Source organism: Coffea arabica, chromosome 4e (genome assembly GCF_036785885.1).
Source record: "Coffea arabica cultivar ET-39 chromosome 4e, Coffea Arabica ET-39 HiFi, whole genome shotgun sequence".
NCBI lineage: Eukaryota > Viridiplantae > Streptophyta > Magnoliopsida > Gentianales > Rubiaceae > Coffea > Coffea arabica.
The window spans coordinates 2,904,075-2,925,091 of NC_092317.1; the positions used below are offsets into that span (position 1 = coordinate 2,904,075).

General features: G+C 38.8%; 3 protein-coding genes across 4 annotated transcripts; all 3 read right to left on the bottom strand.

The window, feature by feature from the left end:
- Window positions 1-7,283, bottom strand: LOC113742144 (pleiotropic drug resistance protein 1). Its single transcript, XM_027269870.2, has 23 exons — window positions 6,601-7,283; window positions 6,362-6,482; window positions 6,127-6,215; window positions 5,919-6,003; window positions 5,656-5,815; window positions 5,483-5,559; window positions 5,292-5,345; window positions 5,118-5,208; window positions 4,733-5,034; window positions 4,044-4,642; window positions 3,762-3,922; window positions 3,558-3,661; window positions 3,311-3,467; window positions 3,158-3,235; window positions 2,962-3,068; window positions 2,487-2,819; window positions 2,072-2,362; window positions 1,908-1,991; window positions 1,690-1,823; window positions 1,328-1,555; window positions 1,062-1,233; window positions 719-973; window positions 1-583 (listed from the first exon to the last, which is right to left on the bottom strand). The coding sequence occupies exons 1-23, from the start codon at window positions 6,924-6,926 to the stop codon at window positions 323-325; spliced, it is 4,269 nt and encodes a 1,422-aa protein (XP_027125671.1). The 5' UTR covers window positions 6,927-7,283; the 3' UTR covers window positions 1-322.
- Window positions 7,284-14,110: 6,827 nt separating this feature from the next.
- Window positions 14,111-18,060, bottom strand: LOC113742686 (uncharacterized). Of its 2 annotated transcripts, none has more exons than XM_027270589.2 (2): window positions 17,825-18,060; window positions 14,111-17,579 (listed from the first exon to the last, which is right to left on the bottom strand). In XM_027270589.2, exon 2 carries the CDS (start codon window positions 17,525-17,527, stop codon window positions 14,342-14,344), a length of 3,186 nt encoding a protein of 1,061 aa, XP_027126390.2. In that variant the 5' UTR covers window positions 17,528-17,579; window positions 17,825-18,060; the 3' UTR covers window positions 14,111-14,341. The 2 variants fall into 2 exon arrangements, 1 of the variants encoding a protein (XP_027126390.2); XR_011813424.1 differs by having other exon boundaries at window positions 17,542-17,674; window positions 17,825-17,954.
- Window positions 18,061-18,969: 909 nt separating this feature from the next.
- LOC113742456 (uncharacterized) lies at window positions 18,970-20,910 on the bottom strand. The gene has a single exon (XM_027270293.2). It carries the CDS (start codon window positions 20,908-20,910, stop codon window positions 18,970-18,972), a length of 1,941 nt encoding a protein of 646 aa, XP_027126094.2.
- Window positions 20,911-21,017: the final 107 nt, after the last annotated feature.

Consider the following 21,017-nt stretch of genomic DNA (forward strand, 5'->3'; position numbering starts at 1 on the left):
TTTTATGCAAAATTGCTGACTACTATTCATTATTACTTTAAACTAAGCTTGATTGTTTACAAATAAATGAATAACATATATCACACACTCTCTCTCTATATATCTATATATCCACCGAGTGGAGTGGAGTGGAGTGGAGTGGATAATGCTTCAAAATGCCCAGCCCTTTTTACATTGAGGATTGAGCATTCAAGCAAATCTATACCCTTTCATTCAAGCAAATCTATACACAAACATTTTTTATGCTTCCAAGTGCCTTGCTCAGGAGATGAATGATGATAAACGCAGCTTCGCTTCCGCAATGTTGTTATGACTGCGTCTTTTATCTCCTCTGGAAGTTGAAAGTTTTAATGGCGTAGGCAAATATGAAGGCAAAAATTACCGGCAATCCGACAACTACACCAGCAACAACTGGAAGAAAGTCATGTTTGAATCCAAAGTAATGTCTCAGGTAATCTTTAATTAATTCGCCGTTGTCTTCAAGACGATCAGACAGATCTCCCCATTGGGATACAAACAGGCCATACAAGGTCCAAGCCACGGGACATCCCCAGTAATACCATCTCCACCAAATAGGAATCCTCTGTTGTTTGACAAGAAATTCAGAATTATTAAAAAGAAAGAAAGAAAAAAAAAAGAGAGAGAGTAAGATTTCTTGCTTTGCTTTGCATGCGTGACTATTATGGAAAGAAATGATGATGATATTTGCACAACTTACCGGTCGGGGGATGAGGAATCCAGAAAAGAGATTCCATCCAGCATAAAAGGCAGATGCGACGACGGCAGAAATGTTGTGATTGGGAGTGACAGACACAACCATCATGCCATAGAAGGTGAAGTACAGTAATGTGAAGTACATGAGGAACAAGTACCAAAGGAATTTCGAGGCGGTCCATTCAAATCCAATCATAGCGTAGGTAATGACAGAATAGAATACAGCTTGTTTAAGGATGTATAAAATCTCAATTCCAACCTGGAGACAGCAAAACAATTTATCAGAAAAAAAAAGACTACACTCGTGAAGTGCCATGCAACGTCTGATATTCAGGAAATCGGCTCACCTGTGCAAAAGCATATGGCAAGGCAGAATACATTCCGGCTGCTCTCTCTCTGTAGAATACCGTCCGTTCTATAGCCACCACAGGTTGCACTGCTGAGGAGTTTTGCACCCCCAGGAAGAGAACAGCAGCATACATTGAACCCATGGCATTGAAAAGATCTTGTGTAGTGTCCCTGCGTTACAACAAGCCAATACGTTTAGTCAATGGAACTTGTGCCGAAATCATGCTTCACAGGTTGATTTTCAGTGATGCGCTTGTTAACTTACTTTCTTTTACCCAGCTTCCAGAAGATTGTCCCAAATGACAGAGCAATGAAGGAGGTGAATAAAAATCTCACGGCTGTATAAGGTGGATTGCGCCAGTATGATATGCGTTGTTTCCAGAAGCAAGCCATGCATTGCACAGGGAACGCCTGAGAGTACTTGGTAGGGAAGTAGAGGTCTTTTGTACCAGGGCGCGGGCTATCTAATTCATGAATGAGTGCTTTGTTCCTCCTGGAATTTGTAACATATACAAGTAAAGAAGTGCATACTAGATTGATGGTGTATTCTGTCATTGAATATTGGCGGCCCAAAGTAGCATCATCTGATTTAGAGGCAGAAATTGACTGTTAAATAACTAAACTGACCTGTATAAATCAGAGTTTTTATAGATCTCAGCAAAATCGACTCCCAACATAAGTTCTTGTGCTGAAGCAGTAACTTCCAACATCCAGGTTGCTGGGTTGCAACCATCTTTGATTTTGCTGACTCCATGAATTGCCTGAATTTGAAAGAAAAATGAATACATAGGGTTCTAATTTGGAAAAGAAGCTTTTCAGGCATTACATGTTAATCAGAAACTTACCTCAAAGTACTTAATTAATTCGATGGAATTGTGGCCAAGCGGCCCGACATATATTTCTTGGCCCCCTCGCTTCAGAAGGAATAACTACAGAACCATGTCCAGTGTTAGTAGTTCTTATTAATTCGAAAACCAAAAAGTACTCAAAGTTCTGAACAGATCATTACCTCATCAAAAGCTTCAAATATGTCAATGCTTGGCTGATGAATGGTGCATACTACAGTTCTTCCAGTGTCTACAGTATTTCTCACAGTTCTCATCACAATTGCAGCAGCTCTTGCGTCAAGACCTGAAGTTGGCTCGTCCATGAATATGATTGAGGGGTTAGCCACAAGTTCAACGGCAATGGTAAGCCTCTTGCGCTGCTCAGTTGAAAGACCGTTAACCCCTGGCAGCCCCACAAGTCCATCTCTCAATGAAGTAAGTTCCACAAGTTCCATAACTTCATCAACGAACATCTGCAGATATTAGTAACATGAATATGCACATAAGATACTTGATAAAGGAGACGCACATTAGCAAGGCTTCATAAATTTGTCAACATTTTGATTGTTAAACACAATCAGATTGAGGGATACAAACCATTCTGGTTTTTGCATCAACTTCTGCGGGCAGACGCAGCCAAGCTGAGTAAACTAGAGACTCATAAACAGTAACGTGAGGAGAGTGGATGTCATTCTGCTCGCAGTATCCAGATATCCGAGCAAAGGTCTCCTGATTCTTTGGATACCCAGAGATTGTAACGTTTCCTTCAATATATCCGCCAGTTTTTCTACCAGCCAGCACATCCATCAAAGTTGTTTTACCGGCTCCACTAACACCCATTAAAGCAGTTAGAACACCAGGCCTAAACGCTCCACTAATCCCCTTGAGAAGCATGAGTTTATCTTCAACAGTACCCTGATCTTTCATTGCCTGCAGGTCATTGAAAGAATTAAGCAGGTATTTCAGAGATGGGTACTTCAATGACTAATTATTAGCAGTAGCAGTAGCTGCTTATAAATCATCAACACAGGATTCCTCTCGGAAAGTTTGAACTTGTAACTTGTCCAAGTACCTGTGGCATGTCAACTGAGTATCTTATGTCATCAAAGGTAATTGAATGCGGTTCAAATGGAAGAATCATTCCTCTTCTCTGATTCTCATTGGACTCAGTGATGGCATCTGCCCACGTAAAAGTAAACCTTTAGAAACCACACAAGGTAGAGGCATCATTGCATCCATAGGCATCATTACATCCCTATGCAACTTACCTACGGAGCCATCTCTTTGGCCAGAATTTTCAGTGTTTTCACTTTCTTCTGGTAGAACAGCTTGAGGCTTCCCGATTGCTGCAAAAGTTTTGTCTAATTATTAGTACCTGACCTTCAAATGATTTCAACTTACTAAACAAAAACGATACTCACGCTGAAGATAAGTGAGAGCGAGGGTATAGAAGAAATTTAACAGGAGAATGAATCCACCACACGCTCCAAGTCCGATCCAGTACCAGTATGATTGAGGGAAGAATCCTTTCGATTTCAAGACTTGAGTTCCCAATGTTTCAGTTGTATTTGGCACAATCTATGCGAGTACAGAATATAATAAGAAGTTAGTCCAAATCCCAGATTCAGAAATTCAGGAACCATGCAATTGCTGAGCATAGTAATTTACTTGTCTCCAGTGCTTTCCCGTAAATTCGTTAACAAGAATTGCATTCTGTGCATACATCAATGGTGAGGACCAGTAACCCCACAACCACCATTTCTTCACTTGGTCTGCATCATTCCATAAAATAAGAAAAACAAAAGCAAATATCAGTCACTTTTACTGATTATGAGGAGAACAGAGATTTGACTTTTGAATTCGGAGTATTACCTCTTGATAAGACAAATCCACCCAATGCAAAAAGCAGCATCAATGCGAATGTCCCAAATGTGTTAGCCACAATCATGTTCCTGGAAGCTGCCCCAATGAATCTAAACAATGCTGATGCTACCTGATTTATAGCGACTAGTATGAGGTAGTGTTTGAAAAACCTGCAGCAAACGTACCAGATATGAAAAATGTGGACCTTTATTTACTATAAAAGTTACTGAGCTAAGTTAGTTTGACAGTTTACTATAAAAGTTACTGAGCAAAGTTACTTAGGTAGTTTACCTTGCAGGGCTTGGATCAAATCCAATGACATAGTAGGTCATAACTACCCAAACGGCAACTTCAAGAAAAGTGATTGGTATCTTGAGAATCCATGTGGGCAGAGCATATGACCATGCAGGGAAAAACCGGAAGTCCCTTTGCTTGAAGAAGACCGGAAGCTTGAGAATTGTCATCGCCAGTTCGGACATTCCATTAAACATGACCTGAACAACCGCGAAAAATAGAGCACCAAGATATATTCCTCCATCAACAACATCTCTTCTTGGCATTTTAGTCCTAAAGAACACTGTCATTCCGATTAGGGCCATCATGATTAGCTGAGACATTTTGAAAATGTAGATAAAGGAGTTTCTCTTTATAAGCAAGAGTTCTCTAGCGGAGTTGGCTTTAAAAATCTCTTTATTGTTAACACCATAGGTTTGGGTAGTCAAAGCGGCTGGATGACTTTTGCTCTTATCAAACGGTGTTGCAAGTTCATTTGCTAGTGTCCTTCCAACATGGAATGATTGGAATGACTCGGCAAATTCAGTTGCGGCTATATATCTGTAGGGTTCGTCTCTACGTGCCCAGTACTGCTGCTGATCTTTCTTTGATGTAACCTGCACAAATATGTAATTTTTTGTTATGACTGGATAAGGGACTCAAAAATCGATATTATTATAAATGTTTATTTTACAATAAAAACATACTTCTTGCAAGAAGTCAGCAACTCCTTTTCTGTCCGGGCATCGGAAACCCATAGATTGAAAAAATTCAAGAACATTTTCTCGGGGGCCCTGGTAAACAATCAGGCCATCGGATAAGAGGACAATATCATCGAAGAGGTCATATGTCTCAGGAGCCGGCTGCAGGAGTGAAATGAATGCAGTTCCCTTCATAATATGCACATATTGTCTGAGGGAATTCACAATCTGGAAAGTAGTGGAACTATCTAATCCAGTTGATATCTCATCCATGAATAGCGCATTTGTCGGTCCAACAAGCATTTCACCTGAAATTTTAAGTAAACCATCAGCTAAGTCTAGGGCTGTAAAGTCTAAACAGGGCTTGCTCGAAGTATGGTTCAGTTTTTACCTGTTGTCACGCGCTTCTTTTGTCCTCCAGAGATTCCTCTTAGCATTTCATCTCCTACCAGAGTGTCTGCGCAAATTTCCAGTCCCAAAATCTGCACACCAATGAAAATATGAATACGTATTTTGCAGTTTCATGCTGTTGTAAGACTAAGCGGAATCTAACGAGATATGGTACCCGAAGAACATAATCTGTGACAACAGTTGCTTCTTGGCCTTCAGTAGCCGCAGACTGGAATAACCAAATAGAACATGTGAATCACAAAATGGACAAACTAAAATTGCTTTGCTGATTAGTTTAACTAGATTAGCATTGTAAAGAGACTGAGAATCAACAATCAACTATGACTAGTGTTATTTCTTTCTGACCTTCATGTATATATCAATATCGGGATCAGGCTTAATGTTTGCTGCTTTTTCTCTTCTTGACAACTCCGCCAACATCTCTGCAATTTTTTTTAAGAACAATGAATATATTTAATCACCAAGTAAACATAAAAGGACATAAAAGAGCAAGAAGTAGGAGTAATCTCCTGACTAACCATAACGAGATCCAACTCCTTGGCATCTGGCAGAAAATGCTAGAGTTTCTCTCACAGTCATTTCTCCAATATGGAGATCATGTTGACTAACATATGCTGCAGTTCTTTGGGGTACAAATTCATTCATGCCATGCCCATTGTAAGTAATCCTTCCAGAAAACTAGTGTGAAAAAAGAAAAGACCTTAGTTTATTCAATTAAGAAACGCGATTCCTAGCTTCATATCGGACGTTAATTCCAGCAGTGTAGTTGCTGTAGATTTACCTTCAAATCGGGGTCAAGCTTTCCAGCCAAAGCCATCAAAAGTGTTGTCTTTCCAGACCCTGGAGGACCTAATAGTAATGTCATTCTGCAAAAACAAGATTAAAGAGTTGAAACAAGAGACAACTATCTTCAAATATTGAAGTCACATACAGATATAAAACCCCTGAATTAGGCCATGTTTGATTTCATTAGTAATCTGCTGTCTTACCTTGAAGGCTTGATAATTCCACTGACATCGCGAAGTATTTTAATATTCTTCTTTCTGCTTGGAAGTATGTGAAGATTGTTCAAGAGCCCCTTTTGAAAAGGTAAAGGAAAAAAAGGAAGAGCGGGGAAACAGACAAGTTAGATCAAAGCATCCGTTGCATGCTTGAAGGTACAAATAATCTAAAACAAATATGTTTCATATAACCGAAAAGCAGGCGATGAATAACAAGATTTACCTCTATCATATTGGTAGCGAAGTTAAGGAAGGTAGGCAGAGCACTACTTCCAACATAAGCTTCTGCGTCAACTTTTAGATGCTCAAATCTTACTTCAATTGTAGGCAAATCGATTCCAACTCTAAAGTTATACCACAGCGAAAACCAAAAAAATCCATCATTTAAAAGATCAAATTTTTGGTTGATTTATTTGTTGAAAGATACAAAGTGAAGAGATCAATCAGCAGAAGTGGTAGTACCTATCAATTCTGTTCCTCAGTTTCAGCAAGAATTTCTCATTATCCTCTTCGGCAACCTTGATGAGCCTCTCAATGAGAGTTTTTCTATCTTGAAATCCAAAGTTCTCTACATCCACTTCATTGACTTCACCTCGCGACCCAAAGAGCAGCCCTTTTCTCAGTCTATCAAAGGTTGGTAGCTTTTCAAGGGAAGCCCATTTCAGAGCTTCTTCATCATCTTCGTCTCGCGATGAACGTGAAAACACTTCCAGGCCTGTATTCCTCCACAAGGCTGAGCTGTTAGCTCTTAAACTACCTCTTAAACTACCGCTCGGTCCTATCTCCATTCTGATCCCAAGTGCGCACAATATGCAACACTAGCCCAGTAAAACGTCTTCAAAAACAGCTCGAGAATCCTCGAAATTTGGCACGCTTGAATCAAAATCTTAGCAATTCGGCCGCCTTGATCAAAAGGGATGACTACTCAGTTCCCAGTCTCTTTCTTTCTTTCTTTTTTTTTTTTTTTTTGCAACTGGTCCTTCAAAGGACGCCCCTAGCTGCAGAAGGCGTGCAATTACATACAGTTTGAGAAAGAGTTGGAAGACGGAGAAAAGAACGTAATATTTTGAAGGGGGAGTGAGTTGGGGAGTATTTATAGAATAGTTAACTTGTGAGGATGTTAAATTTTTAAGTTGAACGAAGACCGGCGGCTCGTAGTTCTTCTTTTTTTTTTTCCCATTTCTTTTCTTTTCTTTTTTTTTTTTTTTTGCCAGGCGGATGTACCCATTTCTAGAATACGTGAATTTTTTTTTGGCGGGGGGAATTTGGATCAAATATTTTTCTCCTGTGTACGTGGAAAATGGGAACATCATTGTTGACCGGTGACCCAGGTTCCTTCCTTTGCCCATCAAAGCCTATTCCTTTAGGATAATTTAACGGTCCAAATAATTAACCCACAGGTCTTAAATTGGTCATAGCGGCGGTCAAAAGCAGCAAAAAAAAAAAAAGATAGTCAAAATATCCAGCTTGAGTTCATAAAAAAAGGGGGCCCTGTGAAACAAAAAATTCTCTTCTTTTTTTTTTCTTCCCTTTGTGACAAGATAAAATTTAGATATCATTAGAGGATTTATATATTCTATAGCTGTTTTTTTGTTGAATGTGATTACAAGTAATTTTGCATTGTGTATGGATGACAACTTAAAAATGTTTTTGAGACCTCAATCTTAGTTAAAAATGATAATTATTATTATGGGGAGGGGAACACATGGATAGCGGAAAATTGTGATTTATCGTTCTTGTTTTCTCGGTTTTGGTTAAAGCAGGAAATCAGAAAACAATAAATAAATTCAAAGGGTAAATTTAATTGGGGCGCCGCATTTGACCACATGCGCTCCCATAACGTTTTGGTCAACTCTTCATGTTTAATTATTTTTTAAATTCTTTTCCTCCTTCTTTATAGTTTTAGATGCCGGTATCAGCACTCCATGTTTGAAATCACGGGTTGCAACTTGAAACTCATTGTCAAAAAAGAAAAAAAAAAAAAAAAAAAAAACTCTTTTCCCAAAGTCCTTATTTGCAATATTCCAGCCATCATACAATAATGTACCAGAGGGCTGCCAAAGGAGCGGTCGGCAATCATCTCTGGAAAGCTGTCACATTTTCCCCCTAGTGGTGCTAACTGACGATTAAACAAACATATTCTAATATGATTCTCTATCTACTAACCACCAATATAGGTTTAATCATACTTTGCCCCCTCAACTAGGGGTAATCCCACTTTGTCCCTTCAACAAAAAGAATACGGACATACTTTGCCCTCCATCAAGAGCAATCAACCCTCAAGTCTGTGAAGAACACCATTTTAAAAAGCGATGATGATTGGATAAAAATACCCTTTGGTTGCCAAAAGACACAAACATATAGCAATAAAATGCAACTTGATCAACGGTACAAAGAAACTCTTATACTCACAAATTACTTAATTTTGGACCTAAAACCATAAGAGATTATCGATCGAGAAAAGCAGAGGATTAGTGGTTGCTAGTAGAGTAATTGAGGAGTTTTCGTCGAAAAAAAAAAAAAGATTTGCAACAGTTAACAATTGATCATTTGATGATTTAGGGTCATGAAATTTTATTTTTTTTTTGTGAGTGCCATGTGGTCCTTATTTTCGGTTGAAGGAGAAATATTTCAACAGGTAAAACACTCATGATTTCATGATTTTGAGTTACAAAAAAAAAAAAAAATAGTTTCTTTTTTTTTTTTTTTCTTTTAAGCTAAGACGTTGTGCTACTTTTGACCATTTATATGGATGTTTGTTACAACAACTACAAATATGTACTTGTTATTTAGGAGTCCCTTTTACTTTTAGTGCAAAATTCGAAGAAGAAATTACTTTTAGTGCTTTTTAGGAGTCATATATTTTGAGTGGAGATTTAGTGCTACTTTGCGAGGCTAAAGTGTATATAGTCTCTTGATTGAGGGTGACGAACTGAACCTCCCCCAGTCTGGGCCAGGGAGGCAAAGTATATGATTAGCCCAGAAAGAAACCGACGCTGTTTAGTTTAAAATATGTCAAACCTAATAATTCTGCATTGCTTTCGCATCAAACCTAATATATTTTGTTTAATTTAAAATATATCAACAGGTAGCAATCTGACTCTGCCGCACATGATTCGATCACACGTTTTGAGGACGAAATCTAACCAATAGTCTGCATTGCCCTCGTCAAGTGCAGAAAAAAAAAAAAAGGAAGACCGAAGACTTTTCACAATCAACTTGATGAATTGAGCTGGCAATTGGCGTGAACCACTTTTAATAAATTCCAAAACCCGTAAAATTCACACATCCACACGTTAGTATTCTGGAAGCTCTGACGGGCACTACGACTTGGATTTTTTTTTTCTCTTTTTTTTTTTGGAATTTTTATGCAGGGAGCCTGGACCGCTGGACGAGATATGTCGAAATAATAATTCCAAATCCTGTTGCCCACACGTTATATTTGTTACTTCAAATTTTTCATTCTGACAGGATATAAATTGCTCTAAATTCCTGTGCTCGTAAGGGTGGGTGGATAAATAATTAAAAGCACAGCACGCCTAGATCTGTTGGACAAAATATTTATATATATATATATATTCAATTATTAATTTGTGGGCTAGCTTCTTAACATATTTATTAATTCATGACCTATCTTATGGTAGTAGTACTATCCTAAATTTTATTAGGAGTATTATTTTTTTTTTAAATTTTCATTTTCAAGCAAAATATATTGGGCTTCAAGTTCCTGATATTTAGGAAATGATGTCAAACGATTAAAGATTTTAACCAGGAATACTAGTCTATCTTTTCTTTTCTGCCCTTGAAAACTCAGGATGCATGCCCAACTTTTTTGTGGAATTTCTTTTTCCAAACGTTTGGATTCAAGTAACAGGACGTAGACAGTTTTTCTCGGTCGTGCACGCGGACTTTACTTGCCCATTTTGGTGGAGAAAAAATGAAGAAATATCATCATCGTCATGTTAGTAAGTAGTAATTTGATGAGGTTTCTGGACCTTTTGGCTTTGTGCTAAGGGGGGAGTGAGGAGCGGCCATGATGGATGGATAGGCTGCATTTGCCTCGCAAATTCCTCCTCTTTTGAACTCAAGACTTTCTCTTCAAGACGCAGGACTTGACCAGTCTACCACCACCCAAGTGCTCGTGAAAGTCAACAGTCTCTTGGGCTCTTGCTACCACCAACCAAGACGTGAGAGATCAAAAGTTTAATTCTTATTTTTAACTTTATCACTTTAATTATATCTATCAGTTAATTATGATTTCTTCCGACGGAATTTCATTGACCCCTTTTTTTAGATTAGATTAAAATAAATTATATAAATATTGTCGTAACGAAAAAAAAAAAATTGCTCGTGAAAGTTTTGGCTGGGAGCTTTCTCAGTCTTTCTTTCAGTCGATTGAGCAAACTTCAAAATATCTCCACCTCTTGTCATGTCATTCCAAAACGGTCCTAATAATGATGAATAGTTCAGCAGCCATGAACACCTGTCCTGCAGCGGCTGACCACGAATTACCCAGTACTGCAAAATATCCATCTCCGGTCTTATCCAAACGGATTTTGTTCTTTAAATCATGAAGAAACCAAAGGATCTTATATCACAACGGGTCACATACGCGCTCTTTGTCCTGGCGATCATATGGTTTACCAAATCCCGACTCGTGAGCTTTTTGTTTTTTTTTTTTTATTTTGTGCTGTCGTATTTAATGGAGTGCACCGGGTACGTACCTTATTAGAAGATGTTACTGATTTGACACCATATCAATAGCCCCATTTGATATGAATATGAATATGACAAGAATTAATATAAATATGAATATGGCTCGGATTTGATAGGATATGAACATGGCTAGAATTAATTGTCAATAATTTATCCCAGCGTATTAAGGATATTTTCTTGTAAGCTATGGTTAGAGTGCCCTTATCAACACACCTAATTTATCATGTGAATAAATCGTCGCAATTGTTGTATTTTTTATATTTATATACTTTTTCAAATTATCCACACATTTCTTTTTTTTTCAAGAGTAGAACTAATATCTGAATTCTTTCGGATGTCCATTGAATGATCGTTAATCAAACCATTATATATTAATTGGTTATTTCAACTTACTCTAACATAAAAGTTTATAACTTTAACGTGTTATCTTATTACTATTTTTTTTTTAATCACAAAAAAGAAGTGAAGTATTCACTTTCACTTGATTAGCTTCGCTAGTAGTGTACTGAGTCTTACCAACTTGAGCTTGTGGAAGCAGAAATTTGGCAGTCGTTGATCAAATTTCCAATGTCAGAATCGTCTCCAACTAAGTCGTAAGCAATTGTTTAGTTGTTGCTGCATCCCCCTTTCCAAGTTTCAACACAAATGCTTGGTGCTGAAATCCATCCGGAAGGGAAATGCCAAACATTTAATCTGGTCTTTCCAAACATTTTAGACCTCGTCGTGGTCCGCAATAGCCACACCCAGTCCACCTGCCTTCTGCAGGTTCATAAAAAAATTTTAACTCATCCACTTTTGGAGGATTCCTTCCAGCTAGTTATTAACAAATCTAATTTTCCCTCTGCAACCTGTCTAAATTCCAGCAACATGAGAATGCTGGATAATCTTTATTAATTTAATTTTTTTTTGTTGAGAAACCTACATCTGGATCTGGGGCACATTTGCAAAATTTGTAAAGCTCCAGCCCTCGAATTAGTATTTAAATATCTTCCCCGCGGGGGGGGGGGGGGGGGGGAGGAATGAAAATTCCAAAAAACACAACTGTCACACATCTGGATCTGGGGCACATTTGCAAAATTTGTAAAGCTCCAGCTCTTGAATTAGTATTTAAATATCTTTAGGGGGCAAGAATGAAAATTCTAAAAAGTACAACAGTCTTTGTGTACATATATATATTTTCCCTCCCACCACCGTTTCTCACGTCCTTCCAAAATCCAGCTCCCAACTATTAAATCTTGAATCTAATAACAACGAAAAAAGATTCCTTCCCTTAATCACCCGGCCAACCCCACAGTTCGCCGGTCACATTTAGCAATAGACAAAACATGTGTTAATCGGAGTATTTGACAAAGTCAAGTCTATCACAAACCTCCAAACTGTCTCAAAAGATTTTATTATTTGGACTTGAAAACAAATATTTAGCATCTACTACTTTTTCTACACCTGTTTTGAATTTTCACAACATTCCAGCTCTGCGTTGAGTATTCAAAATGATGCGCTCAAACTAGGCCTTATTTGATTCAGTCTTTTATTTAGACCCTGGAGACGTCGTCGGTCCTCCGCTATTCACTGCCGCCCATCCTCCTCTTGGCTTCCCGATGAGGATGGTCCTCCGTCGCAGGACAAATTTCAGAATCCAATCCAACCACCCTCTATCTCACCTTAGACTTTATTATTAAACAATTTACTATCAAAAAAAAAAATTGAAACTATGACCTTGGCAAAATTAATAAAAAAAATTTTACATTTTGTCGTGAACAAATTCAGGCAGTGTTGTATACTGGAATTGACTTGGCTAGCATAAGACCGACCGACCGACCGACGTGTTTTCAAGTGCTACAATAATAATACGTAAACGTTCAAAGTAAACAGACGGATAAGCTAATGCATCAACTTTCTTCTCGTTTTCCTTTTTTTTTTTTATTATTTGTATGTATCATTCGGCTAATAATAATAATAGCGTTCACATGCTGTCAGATCAGAGTATAAAGGACCACGCTTATAATAATAATAATAATGAGAAACTTTCAGGGGCGGGCGTTGACGGATGAATTTCTGCGGAGCTTCCTTCCATGATCGTGCATAAGAATTTACTACTTTCTTCTCCATTTTTTAAAACTTTTTTTCTTCTTCTTTCTGTTTTTGTTGGGTGAATGCTTGACTTGCTCTGCTTTTCCTTCCCGTCGACGCAAACAAAAGTGATTAGCAAGCAGGCTGCAAAAAATCAAAATAGCTGTTGCTTCCTTTCCTCTCCTTTCCTGCGCGTGGTCTGGTCTGAACACTTTACAAAAGCATCCCTCTTCAATTTGACTAAATTTTTGTCACAAGTTTCATCTTCATGCGATTATTTTTTTCCCTAATAAAAAAACTCATCATCATCGTTCGGTGCGGGTTGATAAACAGGTCAGAAATCCAACCTTCTAGTAGCCGAAGACGTCAATGGTCGGGCATCTTTGATAAAAAGTATCATGATATGATATCATCTTGTTTGATTTTTGGATTGGTGGGTTGGATTGGATTGTTTTTCTCAGATTTTTTTTTATGTATGCAAAGAAAGAAATAAATGATCAGTCTAAGTAGCTAAAGGAAACTTTCGTAAGTAACAAAACTTCAATGTTCAAACTTCCAACCACTACTTTCATATTGCAGTAAACAACTAAAAATTCCACCAAGAATACCCTATAAGATACAATTATTTGGCATCTCCGATCCAAATAGAAGTCGAAGTCAATTCCCACCGCTTACGGGAGTCGCTACTGGCAAACAAAAGCCTGGCATCATGGACAAACGTTTCAAACACGGGAACAGGAGAATCCTCCCAAGATTCGCTTGATCTGGACTTCTACACTCCAGACAGAATTACTGAAGTCAAGAGTGGAGGGAGGGGAACGGAGGGGGGGAAGAAGGCAAGTCAACAGGGCACGTAGGAGAGAATTCATTTAGACAAGCATCGGACCTGCTTAACTCGACCCCGTTAATCCAATCAATCAAGGATTATAAAAATGCAACAATTACGCACTACTAATTTCATCAAATGGCCCTTTTTTATAAGGGAGGCACCTCTGATGGATATTTTTAGTTCATTTTGTCTGTGCAAATATAGCAGTGAAAGTCGGGAAGTATTTCCCCTTCTCACACTCTTCTACCAATTTTTGTGTGTTCAACGGCATAAGGGATGCCACAAGTCAGGAAGCTTAAGCAAAGCGCTGCTTCACCAGCTAAAAGGTACAGAGAACAGAGTGATTAAACGTCAGTATTTGCGAAAACCATGCAATTGAGATCATTAGCGAGCAATCCTTGGAAGCAAGACAAGGTCAAAAGATGAAAGTGTTGTACATCTCAAGAATGAGCTAATGGTCTCCCTAATGCATTTTCATTAGATTGAAAACTGAGTTTACAAGAAGACTGACAAACACAACACCTCAAGTCCCATTAGCACCATTCTGGTAACTTAGCTCTGTTTGGAAATATATGAAACCAATCCCAGTCAATTTGCATCATCATCATCTTTCTCATTTCCAGCAGTTGCATTGACACCAGAAGTTAGCTCGGCTTCAACTGACATGGAAGCCAACCTCTCATATACTTTAGAACCAAATGGAAGAAGCTTAGACTGCCTTGCAAGAGTTTCACTTATCTTCTCATAGTTCCACCTTTGCTGAACGTAGACTATAACTGCTAGAACAGCGGCCGTGACTGGTATTGCAATGTCCCCGAACTTGGAGAAGAAATCAAATCGGGGGTTGACAAACTCGTATTCCTCGGAGAAATAGGGGTTTGGAATGGGAGACCTCACAAAATCGTATGCATGGGGAAGAAGTCTTACTGCTGTTATCCCAATGTAGTAAAACTTTCTCAGTGGTTTACAACGTAACTGCCAAATATAGTTGCCAATTACTTGGGGGAGGAGGAAAAAGTCTTGAATAAGACCCATATACTCCTGCAGTTCAGTTTCCCATTCACGTAGTGTTTGGGATTTGCCAGATGAATCTATAAACTTCTCAGTCTGAAGAGGTCTGTGGCTTGTAGTGAGAGAATGGACAAACAGAACAAGGGCATAACCGATGACATGTATGGTCAAGGTGGTTAGCAAGACCCTCCTGTCATTTGGTACACGATGTGGTTCAAGAGGAGCCCTTGTCAACAATCTGATTCTCGATCTCCACACTTTTTGACAGAGCCTCAGAATAAATGAAAAGGCTACAAGCACAAGAAGCTTCACCGTGTAATCAATTACGCGTATTGCCTGGCTCTTCTCAAGGTCATAAGCTGGGTTCTCATAAGATTCTGAAGCCATCTTTTCAAATATGGCCTCTGCACCCGTAATTAGTGGAAGGCTGTAACCAACAGCTTGGATGCCTAGCATGACAAGAGACATGTAAGGAACAGAATCCACATTGTCCCTGATGTAAAATATCTGGCTTACTATGCAAGCGATTGCAAAGGAAAGTGTTAGGATGCGAAGGCTCCCTTCAACACCTCTACGAGAAAGGATGTCTTCCCTTTGCCCCCGATACACAATAGGAAAAGTTTGGAGCTTGATTGGTCTAAAATAGAGAGGATCATCATCATTCCTTTTGCTGGATATGGAAATCCTAGCAGTTGGACTAACTAACCAACGGGCGGTAGTTGGTGGATATGATACCATAACTTCAATTAGACAATCCAATCCAGCTTCAAGATCCATGCTTTGATACAGAATGTTCCATGAAGCTCGAACATCTCTGCATCCAATTAAATACATCTTTCCAGCATGTTGATTGTATAGCCCCTCCACAAAAAGTACTGAGAAATTGTCAAAAGATTTTCCACTTAGAGCAATTTGAGCAGAAACATTTAGGAGGAGCTGCTTCTCTGTGTATTCAGCTTTATCCTGATAGGGGTTCTCCTGTTCAGTGTTTGAAACATTTGGTGACCAGTAACGCCCCAACAAAGGACCAAGAGAAACAATTTCCATTTGGAAATCTGTTCTTGTGAGAAAGGAGCTGGAATATGAATCTGGAACTGCAGGTATATGAAGAGTGAGGTCTTCAGAAAGAAGAGAGAGACTGACAAGGAATGATTCTGTGGCTTCTAACTTGGGATACTCCAGTAAAGATTTCTTAACCATATTACCAAAGTTGAAGGGTTCACTTTTCTCTAAGACCGCACCAGCTGCATTAATTTTTGTGTATTTATAGTATGGACGAGCAGCTGTGAACTGATCCCACAACTCTGCAGGGCGCACCAGCTTCTCAAATGATAGAGGAAAGTAAGATCCAGCTCCTCCATCAACACTAGAGAAAGTGCCCGCTATGATGCTCCTTTGTTTTATGGAAAATGAGATAGGAATATATAAGCATACTCGAGAACGACAGGCAGTGCGTTCACTATCAAGCAATCCAAGGCAGCCAACCATGCAAAGTTGTCCGCTGGAAGATTTCCAAATTCCCTCAGCAGATAGTGTCATATTATTAAGACCAGTTCTTTCTGCTGCAATGAACTTCTTATCAAATGGAGGAACTGCTCTGAACACTGAAGATATCCTTCTGAAGTCAGGATTGTCAGCCACTTCCTGACATCGGAAATCCTGAATGACAAGCTTAACGTCTTTGAAGCTCCCATCTGTCTCCTTTATCTGCTTATCTGCTTTGAAGGGTCCCAACTTGCTGCAAAACTCATCCGTTCCATTGCATCTCCAGTTCGGCACAATAGTTAAAGCTTCTTGTTTGGTATACTTCTCAAGAATGTTACAAAAATCAAGCCCTCTATACACATCAAAATCACCATTCACCAGAGTATCTTTATATGGGTATGGATCACATGCCCTTGACACGATCTTTTCAGAACCAAACTCGTAGTTTGCAGAAGCAGCCAACCAAGAAGACATGCTAATTTCATTAAAAAATTTTGGATTTGATTTCAAATTTAAGCTCTTCATGCTTCCCCGTATTCTTCTGTTTACCAAAGTGAATGTCCTCGGATAACGAAGCACAAGCAGAATTTGATCATCTTGCACGAGTGGGGGCTGATTAGCATAACCAGATTCCTCAACCCATGGCCATGGCTCAGCAGATTCAGGCTGACGAGATGGTAACACTGTATGCCCCAACAAACACATAACTCTTTCGGCCCCATTCTTCTCTGATTCAGTATAAACTCCTTGGAATGAAATAGAAAGCTGAGAATGACCAGGCCACATATCAAAATGAGGACTTCCCTCATAGGGCGGTTCCATAAATAATCCATCCGATGTTATCCCCATTAGCAATGCACCGCTGACACCAATCCATTTCTTAGATCGATGAACTTTATTAACATCAGTAACCCAAAAAGAAACCAACTTTGAGGGAGATCCATGACTCAGTGAGCCATTTATTGCAAGATCTCTATCATCAAAGGGCATAATGGGAGCACCATTTGACTCCTGCCACCAATCTCCATTCAAAAAGGAGAGCTCTTCTCTTAAACTAAAAACTATATCATCAGCAGGTCTTAAATTAGAAGCAGAAGATAAAACCAAGGAGCATTCTTTCTTCACCTCATCCATCCTATCATATCTGTAAGTCATTGAATTTCCACTCCTGCTCCTACCACCAAACTCTCCATCAACAAGGTATGCTTTTCCAAAACCAAAGCACAACAAAACTAGCAACCCTGTTAAAATCCAACCATCAACTCCAAAACACTTCATCTTTACGCTAAAATTACGATACCCCTCAAAGCACTCCTTTACAACTTCTAATCTGAAAGAATCCCGCTAACCAAATATTAATTTTCTACACCACAACAAATACCTCCTTTTGATCTCCCATACGAATAAAATATAAGTCTGCAGTTACTGATGCAAAAGCAAAGGGAAGTACATGGTAGTACCAGAAATGATCAAGAAAAACAAAAACAAAATTAGGAGCACGAGAATGACATTATCAGAGGACTAGTGTCTGAATGCTGAATGATTTTTGCATTTGCAACTAATTGATGCAGTTACCTGTGAAGTGGGTTGTCCTTCGATTCTTCATCAACGGACTTCTTTGAGGTGAATCCTTGGATCTTTGGATTGAAGAAAAGTGGAGTTGAGAAATAGGGAAGCGATTTGGTGAAGGAAAGTGTGAACTTGAAGCAAAGAAGAGGAGTGATTGTGACACTGAGAAGTCAACCTATTTCTCTACGCAGTTTTAGTAAAATCAGAGTAGTAGCATCGATTAATGCAACATGAATTTGTATAATCTCAGTCTCATTGAATATTTTACATATGTATTTAATGTTTTGCTACATTAAAATTTTTGTAAGATTAGTGGCATAAATAGTTTGTGATCGATGTGGAGCTTATCATATGGCACAAAAAAATAAATTTTTTTGTCAATTTTTATGCTTTTTTTCTTTCTCATCTCACTATTTATTTTCCGTTTTCTTTTTTTGGTTTTTTAATTTTGTGTGTCTGAAATCCAAAGCAAATGAAATAATTTTTTTTGTCACAATTTCAAATTAATTCTGGGTCGTGTCCCAAACAGATGTGTCTGACTCCGATCCTGTCCAGCGGAGAAACTTGCACTCACATGTCACAGACCCGGAATCCACGGGCGAACTTGATGAGTTTCTGAGACGGATCAACACCTTCTTATTAGGTAGGTGCATCAAGATTCAAGACAGAAAACTTCTTTGGAAACTATACATATTTTAAGTTGTTGTATCGTAGGTACAAAATAACTCAACCAGAAGCACAAAACAACAAATAGGTTTGTGAGGATGATGATACACAATTTTATCAATAACCAATTTGGATATATTTATCGAGGATAATTTGAAAATATTGGTGAAAAATTTCTCAAATGTTTCAACCATATTTTTTTACGAAGGCACATTAAAATGTACTCCAAGAACACGTAAATAAATTACTAGAATACTTATAAATTTGAACGTTACGAATAACATGCAGTATTTTGGGCAAAGTGGAGAAGACAATTAGGATACATGCATCACAATTTTATTTTATTTTTTTCAAGTAACAGAAACATTTCACTGAAGTAAATATGCACCGATATCTCCAGGATACTGATGACATTTCAAGTAACTACCAAAGAGATCTGTAAAATGTTGCATATTCACCTACAGTAGACTAGACTCAACTTCTATTTAAACTTTGAAAATGTTGCATCCACTCTGCTGCACATGAACTATGACAGCAAAAGATAGGCTTATCATTATGATCACAATCTTTTCAAACCTTGAGAAAACTTCTGTGCTGCTGCAAGTTTCAGTGGGATGGAAGTATGGATTGAAGACAGGATCTCTCATGTAATCGTAGGTCCGAAGAAGGAACCTTAAGAGGGTCAATCCAATGTAGTACACCTTACTCAGGGGCTTAACTTGTATCTGCCATATCAAGTTTCCCATTATCTGGGGAAGCAAAAACCAATCTTGAACTACGCTCCAGTGTTCTTGCAGTATGGTTTCCCAGTCAGTCGCATTGTGGTTTGCAGCTGCTGCAGACATTGTTTCGTCAATCTTGAGTTCCCGAATCACCAGAATAAAAGCAACGCCAATCATGTGAATTATCCCACTTGCAAAGACAACCCGAATTTCCCTTGGTCCGTGATCTAATGGTGATAATAAACTTTGAGTACGTTGTCTTGATTTCCATACCTTTCGACAGAGTCTTAGAGCTAGTACAACCGCGACCAAGAGGAGGGATTTCTTGATTATTTCCAGCATTTTGAAGTGCATGCTTCTATCCTTGTACGGAGGATATTTGCTGCGGTAGTGATATCCGCTCCACTTGATCAGAACTGTGGTGTTCATGACCAAGGGAAGACAATAGACCAGAACTTGAATGGTCAGCATCAACAAGGAAATGAAGGGAATGACATAATCGTTCTTCTTCATGTACCATAATTGGCTAAATAGGCAACTGATTGAGCCTAGAAGTATTGACACACGTAAAAGCTCCTCAAAGTTTCGACGAAATCGTACCTCTTTTGAGTTGTCAGTGTATGGAATCAGAAATGTCTTTAGCCTGATTGGCCTAAAGTACAAGGGATCCTCTGCATTCCGGGCACTGGAAATTGAGATCTTGGCTGTAGGATTTCTCAACCACCTGGCGGTCTCAGGGGAGTACCCTATCATCACTTCTATCAAGCAGTCCATCTTGCTTCCAAGATTCAGATTCTCATACGCAAACCTCTCAGAATGCTGGAACTGGAAGTCGATTTCCTTGCAGCCTATAAGATACATCTTTCCTCCAAGTTGATCATACAGTCCCTCAAGGTAGATTTTTGATATATGACCATAGTTTTCTCCACTAAGGGTGAGATGTGCTGACACGTTCAGGGGCAGCTTCTCATCAGTAAAAGCAAAATTATCTCGACTTCCAGAATACAGCTCCCCATTATCATGCCTTGTTAATTCGGACCAATAACGTCCAAACAATTTGCCCAAAGTGAGTGTCTCGAAGTAAACGAGTGTCCCTGGCAATTTGTGTTCATGATTATGATCTGGGAGAGCATTGACATGAAAAGACAGCTTACTGGACAGAGAAGACAGCAGAGTCAAGTTATCACGATCTTCAGTGCTTGGATACTTGAAGATCAAATCATGAACCACGGTGCGTATGTTGAACTTCTTGCTTCTCATCCAAAAATCATTGGCCAAATCAATCTTGGAGTACTTGTATGATAAATAAGACCTGCTATAGTCATGATACCTGTTCCAGATATCAGAAGGATGGACTTTCTTTTCAAAAAGCAAAGGGCTAAACGCATCTGTCCCTTGAATATTAGTGATAGTGCCCATGAGAATGCTCCGCTGAGTGATTGACAATATGACAGGTATTACTAAGCTTATTTTAGAATTGCACCTGTTTATATCGTTCTCAAGTCCAACACAGCCAATCATGCACAGCTGCCCATATGAAGGATTCCAAGTTCCTTCTGCAGAGATGGTCATTCCAGAGATACCACTCCTAGCCCCAGAATAATAAACATCCTCCAAAGGAGATATGACTCTAAAGAATGCAGAAACCTTTGCAGCTCTGAGCTTACTGATGTTGTCCCCTAAAACACAACGAAGATCAGTCATCATCAGCCGAAACTTATGAAAGATGTTGTCTTTGCTTTCAACCTTCTCACCGAGTACAAAAGGCCCCAAGTTCTCACATATGTTGCTACTGTTGCAATTTTCCACTA

Excerpts from the sequence above, each read along its gene's own strand:
- LOC113742686 (XM_027270589.2), bottom strand. The coding sequence starts at position 17,527 with ATGAAGTGTTTTGGAGTTGATGGTTGGATTTTAACAGGGTTGCTAGTT.
- LOC113742456 (XM_027270293.2), bottom strand. The coding sequence starts at position 20,910 with ATGACTGATCTTCGTTGTGTTTTAGGGGACAACATCAGTAAGCTCAGA.
- LOC113742144 (XM_027269870.2), bottom strand. The coding sequence starts at position 6,926 with ATGGAGATAGGACCGAGCGGTAGTTTAAGAGGTAGTTTAAGAGCTAAC. Across the intron at positions 6,483-6,600 it reads CTGAGGAACAGAATTGATAG|AGTTGGAATCGATTTGCCTA; the intron begins GTACTACCACTT and ends GTATAACTTTAG. Across the intron at positions 3,662-3,761 it reads TGGATTTGTCTTATCAAGAG|ACCAAGTGAAGAAATGGTGG; the intron begins GTAATACTCCGA and ends GGAATGATGCAG.